This window comes from Hylobates moloch, unplaced genomic scaffold (genome assembly GCF_009828535.3).
Source record: "Hylobates moloch isolate HMO894 unplaced genomic scaffold, HMol_V3 SCAFFOLD_10, whole genome shotgun sequence".
Lineage (NCBI taxonomy): Eukaryota > Metazoa > Chordata > Mammalia > Primates > Hylobatidae > Hylobates > Hylobates moloch.
The window spans coordinates 109,266,819-109,280,478 of NW_026652285.1; the positions used below are offsets into that span (position 1 = coordinate 109,266,819).

General features: G+C 61.0%; 1 protein-coding gene across 3 annotated transcripts; it reads right to left on the bottom strand.

Moving 5' to 3' along the window:
• Nucleotides 1-181: 181 nt before the first annotated feature.
• On the bottom strand, nt 182-13,652 carry ANAPC2 (anaphase promoting complex subunit 2). 3 transcript variants are annotated; one of them, XM_058445780.1, is made up of 13 exons: nt 13,460-13,646; nt 12,520-13,142; nt 11,270-11,396; nt 9,961-10,135; nt 9,367-9,486; nt 8,821-8,938; nt 7,369-7,550; nt 6,484-6,625; nt 6,150-6,225; nt 5,879-6,082; nt 1,095-1,224; nt 624-859; nt 182-545 (listed from the first exon to the last, which is right to left on the bottom strand). In XM_058445780.1, exons 1-13 carry the CDS (start codon nt 13,574-13,576, stop codon nt 333-335), a joined length of 2,463 nt encoding a protein of 820 aa, XP_058301763.1. In that variant the 5' UTR covers nt 13,577-13,646; the 3' UTR covers nt 182-332. The 3 variants fall into 3 exon arrangements, 2 of the variants coding, with proteins under 2 accessions (XP_058301763.1, XP_032021651.1); XM_032165760.2 differs by having other exon boundaries at nt 11,270-11,402; nt 13,460-13,645; XR_009215347.1 differs by lacking the exon at nt 182-545 and adding an exon at nt 3,753-3,798 and having other exon boundaries at nt 714-859; nt 11,270-11,402; nt 13,460-13,652.
• Nucleotides 13,653-13,660: the final 8 nt, after the last annotated feature.

Sequence of the window (13,660 nt, forward strand, 5' to 3'; positions counted from 1 at the left end):
TCCTGAGCACCCTGGGAGGGGGGCGGCCCGGGATGCTCTCAGGAGGCCATGTTCCCAGTGCAGATGTGCAGGCCTGGGTGGCCCCTCACCTGCTGCTGAGGAGCAGGCCCTGCCAGGCTGAGAAAGGCCCAGGCTAGAGGGGGATCCTGGGGGGCCCCACAAAGCCACCAGGACAGAAAAGGATGATCTGACTTGCTTTAATCTGCACACTGTGGGGGTGGGGGTGGGTGTGCTCCTAAGCAGTGCATTCTGGGACACAGGCAGGCGGGGGCTGGCACGGGAGGACGAGAGCACCTGCAGGGCAGCTCCTGGCGGGCAGGCAGGTGGGTGTGTCAGCTGCAGTTCTTGGGCAGGCGGTAGACACCGGCCGAGTAGACGAGCTGCTGGTCCCGCACCTTCTTCTGCAGGTAGCCCTGCAGCTCCTGCAGGTCAATCTCGGCCAGTGCAGGCCCGGTCACCACAAACATGCGGAGCATGTTGTAGATACGATCCAGCGAGAGGCTCTCCAGGTTGGTCAGCATGGCCTGGATGTACGTCCAGAAGAGCTGCGGACACAGGCCAGCCCGTCAGGCACCTACAGGCCTTCCCCCAGCCCCCCGCCCCCGCGGGGCCTGCACACGCACCAGCAGCTCCTCCTCCTTCTGGTCGGCCTGGGAGGCCATGCCGGAGTCGCTCTCGTCATCACTGTCGATGAGCACCATGTTGTCCCGGTCCTGAGGCCGCTCCTCCTCAATGACAGAGAAGGTGCCGGGGGGCTCCTCGCGCAGCACACCCTGTTGCAACCACACGGACATCCGCCGCCGCAGCAGCGCCACGGGCATCTTCACCGCCTTGCTCAGTTCCTCCAGGGTCCAGCTGGCTGCGTGCAGAGTGATCGGGACGCTGGGCAGCCTGGGCACGGGCTGCACCTCCCCTGCCTCCAGTCGGCCCAGAGGTCGGGGGGCTCCCAGACCACACTGCCTTGCCCGTGGGAAAGGGAAGGGTGCTGCCTGCTGGCGCAGCTGCCCCAAACCACACCCTCACTGAGGAACAGCCCCTCACCCACAGTTGGGCCGTCTGGCTGGGGCAGACCAGCTAGGGGCTGAGGGGCTCACCTTGGTCCTGAAAATACAGCAAGATCACCGCCTGTACCGGGGTGACCGCCACAGACAGCGTGCGGTCAGCCAGCTCCACGTCCATGGTCACCAGACCCAGGGTGTGCTTCCAACTGAGGGTCCGCATGGCCTAAGGAGGGCTAGGGTCAGCATGGGCAGCTCAGCTGCAGGGGGCTGAGGCCCATGGGCTCTGCCACCTGGTACCTAGTGAGAAAGGGGTTCCCAGAGCCACCTGCCCCACCCCGCCCTGGCAGGCAGGTGAGCAGCGAGAACACAGGACTGGGTGGGGTCCCCACCTGCTCAGCCACCATGAAACAGCAATGGGGCCAGCATCATAAGGTGTGTCCCGAAACGGCTACATTGGCCTCCTGACCCCCAGTGCTTGGAAATGTGGCCATATTTGCAAACAGGGTGGATGCAAATGTAACTGAGGTCACAATGGAGTGGGCTGTACCCTAATACAATTGACTGGGGTCCTTCTAAGAGAAGGAAAGATGGGAAGACACAGGCAGGCAGGCAAGCGGCCACACGAACAGAGGCCACCTGGAGCAACATGGCCACAAGCCAAGAACACCAAGGCCTGTGGCAAACACCAGAAGCTGGGGGGCAATGGAGGTCTCTAAGAGGTTTCAGAGGGAACGGGGCTGCCAATACCTTCATCTTGGACTTCCAGCCTCCAGAACTAAGACAATCTATTTCTGTTTTTTTAAGCCACCCAGTTTGTGGCACTTCGTTACAGCAGCCACAAGAAATGAACAGATTTTGGTACCAGGAAGGGTGCTGCCAAAACCTAACACCAAGAATTGTGGCAGCAGCTTTGGAAGTGGGCGATGGGGAGAAGCTGGAAGAACTGTTGGTAGAAAGACATGAAGACAAGCCTGGAAACAGCCGGGAGAGGAGAGCTGCCGCCGTCTTGGAGAATACACACAGCATCACAGACTGGATGTCAGCAGCAATGCCGACCCAACAGGTGCTTCCAGTGAGGTCTCGGGTGGAAATGACCGTGCTACTGGGAACCGGAGGAGGCAGCAGAGAGCTTGGCTGGCTGCTGCTCTGCTGTTGGGTGCGAAGTGGGGCCTGCAGCTGATGAGCCTGGACATCAAGCTGAGATTTCCAGGCAGTGTGGAAGGCGCCACCTGGCTTCTCCTTGCCACTTACAGCAGAATGCAAGAGGGAGACCACCAGTGAGGCAGGGACCACTAAGCAAAAAGGCACCAGCCCTCAGGGATCCGAAAATGCTCTATCCAGGCAGCTCTGAGACGTAGCCAAGGGTGTGGCTGGACCAGGGTTTGCTAGACGTGAGGTGTGACCTGTGTATCCAACTAACCATCTCAGCAGCAGACAGGGACAGGTGGGGCCTCCGGGAAAGGGCTGCGGACCCGCCTGTCTGAAGGCTTCAGCACTGGTGAGCTGCATGATAAGCCAACAAGGTGTGAGAATTTTATACCAGCAGAAGTGCTGCCAGGCTGGACTGAAAGGAAGGCAGGCTCCAAGGGCAGAGCCGCCGAGGCCGAGGCTGGCGGGGTGGGGCTGCCCCTGCAGGCCGAGGACAGAGCAGGGAGCCAAAGAGGATTCGCAGGCCTGGAAGTCAAGTGGAATTTCGGCTGGTGGGTTTGGACTCGCTTGGGACCTGCCAACCTTTTTCCTCCCAGTTTTCCCTTTTGGGGTGGGAATGTCTATGCTTGTCTTACGTTTGAACTTTTTTTCTTTTCTTTTTTTTTTTTTTTTGAGGCGGAGTCTCGCTCTGTCGCCCAGGATGGAGTGCAGTGGCGCAATCTCGGCTCACTGCAAGCTCTGCCTCCTGGGTTCGAGCTATTCTCCTGCCTCAGCCTCCCAAGTAGCTGGGACTAGAGGCACGCGCCGCCATGCCTGGCTAATTTTTTTTTGTATTTTTAGTAGAGACAGGGTTTCACCAAGTTGGCCAGGATGGTCTTGATCTCCTGACCTCGTGATCCGCCCGCCTCAGCCTCCCAAAGTGCTGGGATTACAGGCGCGAGCCACCGCGCCCGGCCACGGTTGAACTTTTGAAACAGATCATCTGTTGGCTGATTTCATGGCATCACAGCTGGAGGAATGGAGCACACTCCAGCCTCCCCTGTACCTCGTTTAGATGTATTTACAGGCTGAGATGTGTGTGAACCTTTGTGTGGATGACATTTAGATGACATTTTGGACTTGGAGCTGATGCTGAAATGCTGAAGACTTTTGGGGACATTGGGGCTGTCACTTGCATGTGGGAGGAGCCTGCCACGGGGCAGATTGTCATGCACTGAATTGTGCCCCTCGAAAAAAGACCCATGAACCCCTAACTCCCGGTGCCTCTGATGGGATCTTATTTGGAAATACAGTCATTAAAGATATAATTAAGATGATGTCACCCTGGAACAAAGTGAGTGTCCTTCTAAGAGGGAGACAGGAACAGAGACACGGGGGAACATCACAGGCGACGCGACAGAGACCAGAGAGAGGCACCCACAGGCCCAGGAGCTCTTGGAGCCCCCAGAAGCTGGAAAAGGGGAGGAAGCAACCTCCCCTAGAGCCTTCGGAGGGCCCTGCTGACACTGACTTTAGACTTCCGACCTCTATAAGACGATATGTTTCTTTTAAGCCCCCTGGTTTGTGGTACTTTGTTCTGGTGGCACCGGGGCACTGACACACCTGCTCTGTGGGCCAAGGGTTCCTGAGTCCTTCCAGGATCCGGCAGCTTTTAACGGAAACAAACCCCTCTTTATGGACAGAAAATGGAGGTGGAGTCAGTGGCTTGCCTAGGTCCTAGCTCTGGCTCCAAGGCCGTGACCTCCACAAACGCCACTGGTCAGCCTGCAGCGGGACGGATGCAAGGACTCAGGGGCAGCCGGCTCAGGGGTGACGCTGTGGGCTGCCTGGCCAGCCACGTGTCCAGCAAGGTCGCTCGGCCAGGAGCTCTGCTGGTGGGACCTCTCAGCACAGCCCCGGGGCCTTCCTGAGCCACTCCTATGTCCCGCTGAAGTTAAGACAAAGGGCACTAGAGTGTGGCTGTCCCAGCACGTCAGGCCTGAGCAACGGGCAGTGGCTGAGCCATGCCTGGGACCCAAGGCGGGACCCTGGAGGGAGGCCACTGGGGCCTTGCCTGGAAGCGACGCTGGAGAGCCTGAGGCAGCCAGAGGGGCAGGGGGAAAGGGACCGAGCACGGGGCCCGGCCACCCAGATGATTTGTACCAGAATGCAGTGGGGCACGGTGCCCGCAGGCTCCAGAGACACCAGGCTGTAGCACAGGCCAGAGCTCGAGGTGCGGGGTTGGCCCGGGCGCTCCTTTCCACCGGGAGCGGGCATGAGCCACATGGACCCTCCACAAGCTGCAAGGGACACCTGGACTCTTCCAGAGCCAAGCTGAGGCCTGGAGGGAGGCAGCAGGCGTTCACCACCGTGGTCAGCAGCCCGGCCCTACCACAGCCCCTTGGCCTCCCGCCCTGGGGGCCTCTGCCTGGCCCTCCCCTTGTCTGTCGCTGGAAGGAAGCTTCCCCCTTGGTTTCTAAAGTGGGCACATCGCCCTGCCATCCCCTCGGAGTAAGTTCCCTTGGTCTGTCAACACAGCAAGGCCCTCTTACTTGCAAAAGAAAACACATCTAGGTCCAGCCTCCTTCACAGTAGACCTGGAGAAACTGTGGACCCTCCCTTGAACTCAGCCCTACCCGCCGGCCTCCTGGCGGCTCTGTCCTGAGGCTGCTCCTTCTGCCCAGGCTGAGGCTGGACCATCCCCCTTCTGGGGTACCTGGGGTTGGGGTCCGCAGACTGGATGCCAGCTGTGCCCCAGGACCCTCTCCTCACATGTCTCCCGCTGGGGTGCCCGGCTCCCCCAAGTCCTGAGCACTCGCTGGGCACACCAGAGGCCTCACAGGCCCCACACATCAGACTGAAAGCCCTGTCTGTGACCTGCCTGCGACGACCATCGTAACCCCTTCCTCCCCGAGCCGACACATCTCACCTGATTATGAGCTCAGGGAAAGAACCTCCAAGCCTAGTTCCATCCCTCAGGCTCTGGACGCCTGTCCTGGGACTGCCGGGATCAGCAGTGCTGCCAGAGGAAGTGAGCCAAACGTGGCCAATACCATCCTCTGGGCACACTGTCCCCATCTGCCAGTGACCTCTAGGCCAGGGCTCGCTCCTCCACTCCCCACATCTGCTTCCCTCCTACTCCCACCACAGACCCATAGCCCCAGTCCTCAAGCACCACTGGAGCCTGCAAAGGCAGTTCTGGAGGAAACAGACGTGGAGAAGGGGCAGGGCTGCGGTCCCGGGGGTCAGGTGCGCTTGGGAGCGCTGCCTTGGGCAGAGGGCAACCCTGGCTCCCTAGCTGCCTCCCTGCAGTGACACAAGGCACCCCAAGCCCCGGTTCTGAGAGGCAGAGGGTGGATAGCGAAAGAGGAGGAAACCCTCAGAGGGCAGGGCCTACTGTGGCCACAGGGGTCCCCATGAAGCAGCTCAGGAGACCTGGGCCCAGCACAACCCACCCAAGCGCCTGTGGGCCGCGGGGACGCTCGGTCACAGGGGGCACAGGGGGCACGGGCTCGCTGGGAGGAAGCCCGTGGGGATGCTTGCTCACAGGGGACACGGGGTTGCTGGGAGGAAGGCGGAGAGAGCGTGGGCCAGGCCCACTCCCTCTCCTGGAGGGGTGGCTGCGAGACGGGACCAACCCAGAGACACTCAGGTGACAACGGGGCAGCCACAGGCACCAGGCTGCTGGGAGCCCCGCTGTGCAGGGTAGGGGTGCCGAGAGCCCATGGGGTGGCCTGGCATGGAGGTACCTTGAGCTGCTCGTACTTCTTGCAGTAAGCCTCCAGGGCTGCCCTGATATCCTCGGGGACCTCCAGCTTCTCGTCCTTGAAGGGCGGCCAGAACTCACTGGACAGGATGACAGCATAGACCCCGAACGGTGGCTGCTCCTCTGCTGGCCGCTTCTCATCCTCCTCCCGGATGTTGGCGTTGATGCGGCGGGAATCTGCCATGTCCTGAGGAGGAGCCGGTGTCACGGGGGACCTGCGGGGTGGCCGGGCAGCGGGCGGGGCTGGGACCCACCTTCAGCATGACTTCACAGAAGTGCATTGGGGCCTCGCCAAAGCGCAGCTTCAGCAGCTCCACATTGCGGATCTCCCTGGAAAGACGAGCATCTGGGCAGGGGGTCGCGATGAGCCCTAGCCCCAAGGAGCACCTGTGGCAGGGCACGGGGGTGCCCCCCAGGCAGAGCAGGGGGCCCGTATGGGCACCCCGATGGCTAGCACACCCCCAGCCAGGAGTGGGGGCGGAAGCACAGCTCCAACCAGACCCCAGGCATGGCGTCAGGGCCCTGTCCCGACAGGCTCGGCAAAGTCCCCAGCACCTCTGGAGACGGCCGGCACATCACAGGCCTCACCGCTCGGGGCTGAAGCTGAACTGGTGCAGCAGGCGGTCGGCCAGCAGCGAGCGGTACTCATTGATGAAGAGGTCCTTGCTGCCGTAGATGCTGACCAGCAGGCTGATGATGTCCGATGAACGCCGCTTGGAGCTCGACTTCCCTGGCATCGTGGGGGCAGGGGTGTCACCTGACAGGCACCTGGGCAAGGACAGGGCCGCCCCACTCCCAGCCAGATGGCACAGCCCAGCACGGCTCTCCCTGAAGGCCCTCGAGGCTGGCAGCAGCCCTGAGCTTCCTGGGAGACCTGGAGTCGGGTCCTGGGGCAACAGCTTCAATCCCCAGCCCCTCTCACCCCACAGGGACCTCCCGGGACTCCCATGCAGGCTTAGGGGACAAGCCAAAGGTCCTGGGGTTTTCCTCTGAGAGAGACTAAAGATGTGTTGAAGACTTACCATCTGTGCCAGGGCAGGGGCCAGGCCTGGGCCCCACAGCCCTCAGAGCCCTCGCAGACGAGGGCCAGGCACAGATGGGCTCTGAGCAGGAGCTGGCACCCTAACGGGACTTTGAGGCCCAAATCAGTACAGAGCTCAGGGGTCACCCACGTCTTCACTCCTCTGCCAGGTGCAGTGGCGGGGCAGGGACACCCCACAGCTCACAAGCGGTGGGAGGCAGGGCATCCCCCACGGCCAGAGTGACCAGCCACAGAGGAACACAGCCCATCACGGGCCTGCCCAGGCTGGCAGGCGGCGGAGCACTGCCCTGACCTTTGACACCCTCAAGCCTCTGAGACACTGGCCACACCTGACACAGCCAAGCTCTGTGACAAGGGATGAGTCCAGAGCAGATGGCCTGGCTGAAGCCCCCCACTCCACTGGTGAAATGGACCATGCGGGGCAAGCTAACCCGGATCAGCATCCACAGGGTCTGGGACCCAGTCCTCCGGCTCGCCCGAGTCATCCTCGCTGTCCTGGCCTGTCTCCAGGCTCGCCGGGTCGGTCTTGGACAGCTCAACAGCCAGGTCCCCTGTCCCGTCCGAGTCCCCCGTCAGCCCAGCCACAATCTGCCGCACCGTGTCCTCCCGTGTCCTGCTGACGCAAGTGCTGCTGTGGCCCACAGTGTGGACACCCCGCGTGCACCTTCCACCACTCGTTCCAGTCCCCGCCCCATCTAGGCCAGCACCACCGACCCTGCCTCTACACTCAGTGGTGACGGTCTATGTACTAAACACAGGCCTGTCAGACTCCTTAAAAACAAACAAACCCAACACTACATGGGAGCAGCAGGAGCTGCAAGTGCAAGGCCGGCCTGCGCACCTGCGATCCCAGCACTTAGGGACACTGAGCCAGGAAGACTTGAGCCGAGGTGTCCGAGGCTGCAGGGAGATAGGATTCTGCCACTGCACTCTGACACAGCGAGAGCCTGTCTCAAAAAAAAAAAAAAAAAAAAAAAAAAAAAAAAAGGGCAGGGCTTAGTGGCTCACGCCTGTAATCCCACCACTTTGGGAGGCCAAGGCGGGAGGATCGCGAGCTCAGGAGATTGAGACCATCCTGGCTAATACGGTGAAACCCCGTCTCTATTAAAAACACAAAAAGTTAGCCAGGCGTGGTGGCAGGCGCCTGTAGTCCCAGCTACTTGGGAGGCTAAGGCAGGAGAATGGCGTGAACCTGGGTGGCGGAGCTTGCAGTGAGCCGAGATCGTGCCACTGCAGTCCAGCCTGGGCCGACAAGCGAGATTCCATCTCAAAAAAAAAGAAAAAACAAAGAACTGGCTCAGAAGACAGGCCAGCTACAGCCACAGAGCACCAAACAAGTCCAGGTAGGGACCAGATTCCACCAGCTCCTGCTGCTTAGCTCCTGGGGGCCACTGTGCCTGCCAGCCGAGCCAGGGCCTCTGCGACCCCTGAGGAATTCCCAGGCAGCCATGTCAGGGTCCTCATTCCAACACATTCTCCACCAAACAGCCCCAGGGAGTGTCTGTTCCTTGTCGTGGGAAAGGCCGGGACAGCAGAGCCCACTCTCCTTGCCTGGTTGGCCTTGGGGACTGGTCAGCACCAAGGCGAGGCCAAGTGGAAGAGCTTCTCTCTGTGCTGGAGATGGGGAGGCTGAGCAAGGGCTGTGGTGGGCCTCTGGCAGCTGCACACAGAGGGCACGGTGACACCGTGTGACAAGGACAGGTGCCCAGCACGGGCAAGAGGAAAGGAAAGAGCCCCGGGCCTGATCCCGTGCACTCGGCCCGGCCGGGGAGACCTTGTGTCCTGAGGCCGAACACACCCTCCTCCGGCTGCCCCCAGGACCACGCGGAGCTCCGCAGGATGCCTGGGGTCCCAGTGGCTCCTGGGCCGGCTGCGGCCCTCACCTCAGGTAGCGGCGGATGGGCTCACAGGCCACCTCCAGGATGACCATGGAAGGGTCCAGCACGCGCAGCGCCTTGATGGCAGAGATGTAGAGGGTGATAATGTCACATGTGTTGACACCTACAGCCAGGGCAGAAGCCAGCAGTTATGCAGTGCCCAGGACCACAGCCTCCCAGGGGCAACGCCCGAATAGACAGCTGGCCATGCCGGTCGGATGGTCTACAGGGCCCCACTGCAGCCTCATTCCCTTGTCCCCCCATCCCCACCTCTACCTGCTCACAGGCCCTGCCCTGCAGGGAGGTCTGTTCTGAGAACTAAGTCTCATCACCTCAGACCTACCGGTCAGTCCTGACTCCCTCCAAAGAAGAAACAAGCAAGCTGACGGGCACCTCAGATCCCCTAAGGACCTCGCCAATTGCTTCTCAACCCATTTCTTCCTTAGACCTACAAGTCCAGGGCTGGCAGACTGGGCCCCAGGCTCCCTGGACATGGGCCCCCCGGTGAGTGTCTAAGCCCAGAGTGCTGGGTAGCCGGGCAGCACACAGCACCTGGATGCAGGAGCCGAGTCTCCAGGGCAGCCTTGAGGGACACGAGCAGCTGCTGCCTCTGGTCCGTCCTCTCCAGGCAGTACTTGAGGTCCTCGATGGCTGGCCGGGAGTCTGGGAAGTCTACAAGAAGAGGAACATCCCTCAGGGACAGACATGGATGCGTGCGCATGTGCTGGCTGGTGCAGAGTGTGTGCAGTGTGGGAGAGGACACACGCCTGCCAGCCCCAGGACGACGACGAGACCACCTGCTAGGCACCAGACATCCCCCGACACTCTGGCGTGCTGATGCATTTGACCAGAACGCCACAGGGTGGACAGAGCAACACCCAGGGGTCAGTCCCCAGCAGGAGCGAAGGCCAAGGGAGCACAGCAGTGGACACCCAGAAGCACCGTCCAGCATCTGCCACACCTGCCCTGATCCAGGCACGGGGGACGCCGTGGTGGGGAGGGTCCCAGCACTGCCCGGTGCACCCCCCTGCAAGAGCGACAGTGAAGGCACAGGGAGCCCAGACGCAGACACAGAGGAGACACAGCAAAGGCCCTGGGAAGACTCCCCAGACGGGAGAGTGGACCCCGAGGCCGGGGCGGGACGACCTCGGATGATGCTGAAGAGCTCCTCGATGCGCAGGCTGGCGTAGATGCGGTAGAAGAACCTTTGCACGTGGCAGCGCCAGCGGCGCAGGGTGTTGCCGGCCTCAGGAGACGCAGGCCTGGTGGGGCCATCCTGCAGGAACACCTTGCCGAGCCAGCCGACCACCCGCTCGATCCACTGTCAGGAGAACACCAGTGTCAGCTGCAGGAAGGCATGGTGAGCCCCAGGCTGACTCAGAGGCTGGGGGGAGCCTCGCAGCCACCCACCCTATCAGCCAGGACCGAGGGGAGCCCGAAGGCCACCTGTGTCTGGAGGCTGGAGCACATCAAAACCTGCAGGGGGGTGATGGCCCAAAAGGCGACGTCCTGGCCCCCCTGCGGTCTTCATGCCTCTCACATGCACCAGTGCCCACACTTATCACTGGCAACAGCAACCCTAGCGTGAAACGTGATGGACACACACGACCTGTGCGCCGTGCCTGGTGGGCACACTTGCCCCCACTTAAATGGATAAACACGCCCCTGAGACCAGACGGGGGGCCCAGGCGAGCACAAACCTCTAGGCGGCAATTCCGCCACGGGGCCCAGGCGTGCTCATGCCCCACAGACCTGCTACCCAGTGGCAAGACCGCATGGATGTTCACCCTCTCCACCCACTACCCACTCTTGCCCACTGCTGTGGCGACACCCTCCCTCTTTGAAAGCCCAACGTCACAGCCAATCTGCACCTCAGTAGAGGGACTCCGAAGCACTGAGGAAAGGACAGGTGACATGTGGGAACAGGGTGGGGGGACCCACATGGCTGGGCCCAGCTCCCCTATGGCTCTGGGAGCCCAGAGCAGAGCCCCAGACCACACCCCAACAGCACAGGTGCCTGGAGGTCCCATGTGAGGGTGTCTCGCTTCCCGCTGTGGTGCAGGCTGGCTGTAGGTCAGTCCATGACGGACCAGCCAAGAGAGTCCACACTCAAGTAGGGCAGCGAACAAGAGAAGGGGATCTATTCAGTGGCTCCTCTGGTGGGCCCAGCTTCGCCACACCTGCCTGAGGCAGCCCCCTCGGGATCCTGGCCCAGTACTGCCTGCAGCCATGGGATTCTGCGCAGATCCGAAGAGCGCACCTCAGATGTGTCCTCACTGTCACCAGGGCCCAGAAGTACTGGTCTCTACCCCACATCAAGACAGCTCCAGCCACCATCCGGTCTGGGCCCACCCAGGCCTCCGTGCTCTGGATGCTTCTGAAGCCAGGTGTCAGGTTTGCCAGAAATCTACTCCCCTGTCCCCAGCAGGGCACAGCCCAAGGGAGGGGTCCTCACCTTGTGGAACTCACGCAGGAAGGAGCGCTCGTACTCGCCTCGGCAACGGTCCTCCATCCTCTCCCGGGTCACCTGGTGCAGGGTGGTGGTCACAGCCTCGGCACTGACCCGCTCCAGCAGACTGAGCCTGTGTCTAGAGGAAAGCCCTGGCCGTGGGGCACCCACAGCACACACCGGCCCCTCTAGCCCAGAACAGCCCCACGCCAGGACAGCCCTGCCTATAGAGTGCATGCAGTGCACACACGCACACACACCCAGCACACACCTCCCCACAATCCTCAGCTGTGGGGGGCGGTTGTACCAAAGGCTTCAAGAAGCCACTGGGAGCACAGAGCACTCCCAGGCTCTGCTGTCCCCACCCAGCTGGCCTCTGTCCAGGTAGGGACACTGGCCTTCCCCATGTGATCAGTGGCAGCAGGTGTGGCTGTCGGGGGCCCTAGCCTTATCTCCTACGATCAACTCTGAAACCACAACCAACTGCACTGCTACCCTGGCCGCAGAGGTACAGATGCCACTGTCTGTGCCTTTCAGTGCAGTCTCTGGTCTACAGTGACAAAAAGACTCAAGAGGAGAATAGAAAGGTTGCCATGTAACTTTTGCAGGGATGAGCCCAGCAGAAGCCCTTCTCCCTGACCCCTGCCAGCAACAGGACCACTCCTTTAGTCCGCCTTTAGCCCAGCTAAAGCCTCTCAAATAGCTGCGTGGCTACACCTCTGTTCAATGTGACAAAGCCACCACAAATGGCCAAGGGTGTGACAATTGCTAGAGAACTACAACAAGACTTGTCTCTCACAACAAAACCCTCTCCTCTCCAAACTAACAAGAGACTACTTGCCCTCACAGTGACCTGATCTCCCTGGAGAGAAGCAGCAGCAAGCTTCTGTTCATAATTACAGGGCAAGGAATGTCGACAAGAGTGAGAATCATTCCTCCCCAGGATCGACAAAAGGCACAGTGGAATTCTGCAGAGTCCAGGAAGTTTGGAGTTGCTAAGAAATTTGCTGCTGCAGACACAAGCCAAATAAGGCCTTACTAGGGTCAAGGCATGAATCTGTGGGACTGAAGATGAGTGATAGAAGACAGACACCTGTGTCCAGTACACACTGCACAGGAATCCTTGGGACTCTCTCTGTGTTATGTTCCTGGTTATCAGGTCGGCTCACTAACTTTCTGCAGAGGCCAGCTGGACCCAGGGGAGCAGCAGGGAACCAGAAGGAGCAAGGGCATGACCATCGGGACAGACTACTCACAAGACCTGGCTGAGTTGATGGAACTGCTCCAGAGCCTGGCGACACCAGCACTGTTGCTTGTCACTGCTGCACCCTGCACACAGCGGGCTCTGCAGGAGCCGGTAGTACCGGCGACGGGCATACCGGCTGTCCAGCTCCCCCTCCAGTTCCGGGTCTGTGCCCCCTTCCCCCTTCCTCTTACTCTGCATATAGACTCTCAAGAAGCACCCATACAGACGCTGGATCATCTCTTGGAAGGTTCTGGGGGTGCTAAAGAACAAGACTCCGCGCAACATAGTGTGGACTTTTTCTCGCAGCCCCTGAGCACCAGTGCCCATCAGCAAGCCCAGGCGAGTCCATTTCTCCAGCAGCTCTAGGCTACGCAGGTAGGGATCCAGGCGGCTCTCCAGCAGGCCAAAAGCGTCAAGGAGCAGCAGAAGGCACTGGGGCTCATCCGCAGAGTTCTCGCATTGGGAGATGGCATTCCAGAACTCAGGGGAGATATTGGCCTGCAGGTCATTCTGCAGCACCTCTACGAACCACTCCTCCAGGACCGAGTGTAGGCCGTGGCCCCTCAGAACCTCCACCGCCGCCCGGAGCTCCTCTTCCTTTGGCGGGACTGCACCGCTGGTCCGGGAAGACACCTGGAGTGCAGAAAACCGTGAGGCGAAGGGAACACAACATAGAGGTGGGGAGAGGCGGGGAAGGGAAAAAGCTGAGGGGGAGGCTGCAAAAACTCCGCTGCCCCCTGTCCGTGGTGCCCGGACGTTGCGCCGAAGCTAGGGAAGGGCTGCCAATGGAGCTGAACGAAACGAAACGAAACAGAAAAGTGGTAGAAAGTGGCAGGACAAGACAGAGGCGAATGACGGACAGAGCCGCATGAACCCGAGGGTGGCCGCCCCAAAGCGCGTAGGGTCCCGGAAACTCCGCGCGGGGCCGCCGCTCTCTTCCCAGGCCTCACCAGCCCCAGCGCAGCCGGCGGCACCAGGCCGGTGCTCACGGTGTTCCAGGCCACTAACAACTCCTGTCCGGGTCGGGAGTCGCTGTCCCCCTCCGCCACCACAACTGCCGCCGCCATCTGCACCCACCGACTCCCAGATCCGCTCAGCGCGGCGCGCGGCGATGACGCACGTCTGCACGCGTAGCCATGACGCGCACAAGG

Coding starts and splice junctions, on each gene's coding strand:
- ANAPC2 (XM_032165760.2), bottom strand. CDS start 13,576: ATGGCGGCGGCAGTTGTGGTGGCGGAGGGGGACAGCGACTCCCGACCC. Junction 6,626..7,368: donor CCCTGTGGATGCTGATCCGG/GTTAGCTTGCCC, acceptor CCACGATGCCAG/GGAAGTCGAGCTCCAAGCGG. Junction 6,226..6,483: donor TTCAGCTTCAGCCCCGAGCG/GTGAGGCCTGTG, acceptor TCGTCTTTCCAG/GGAGATCCGCAATGTGGAGC.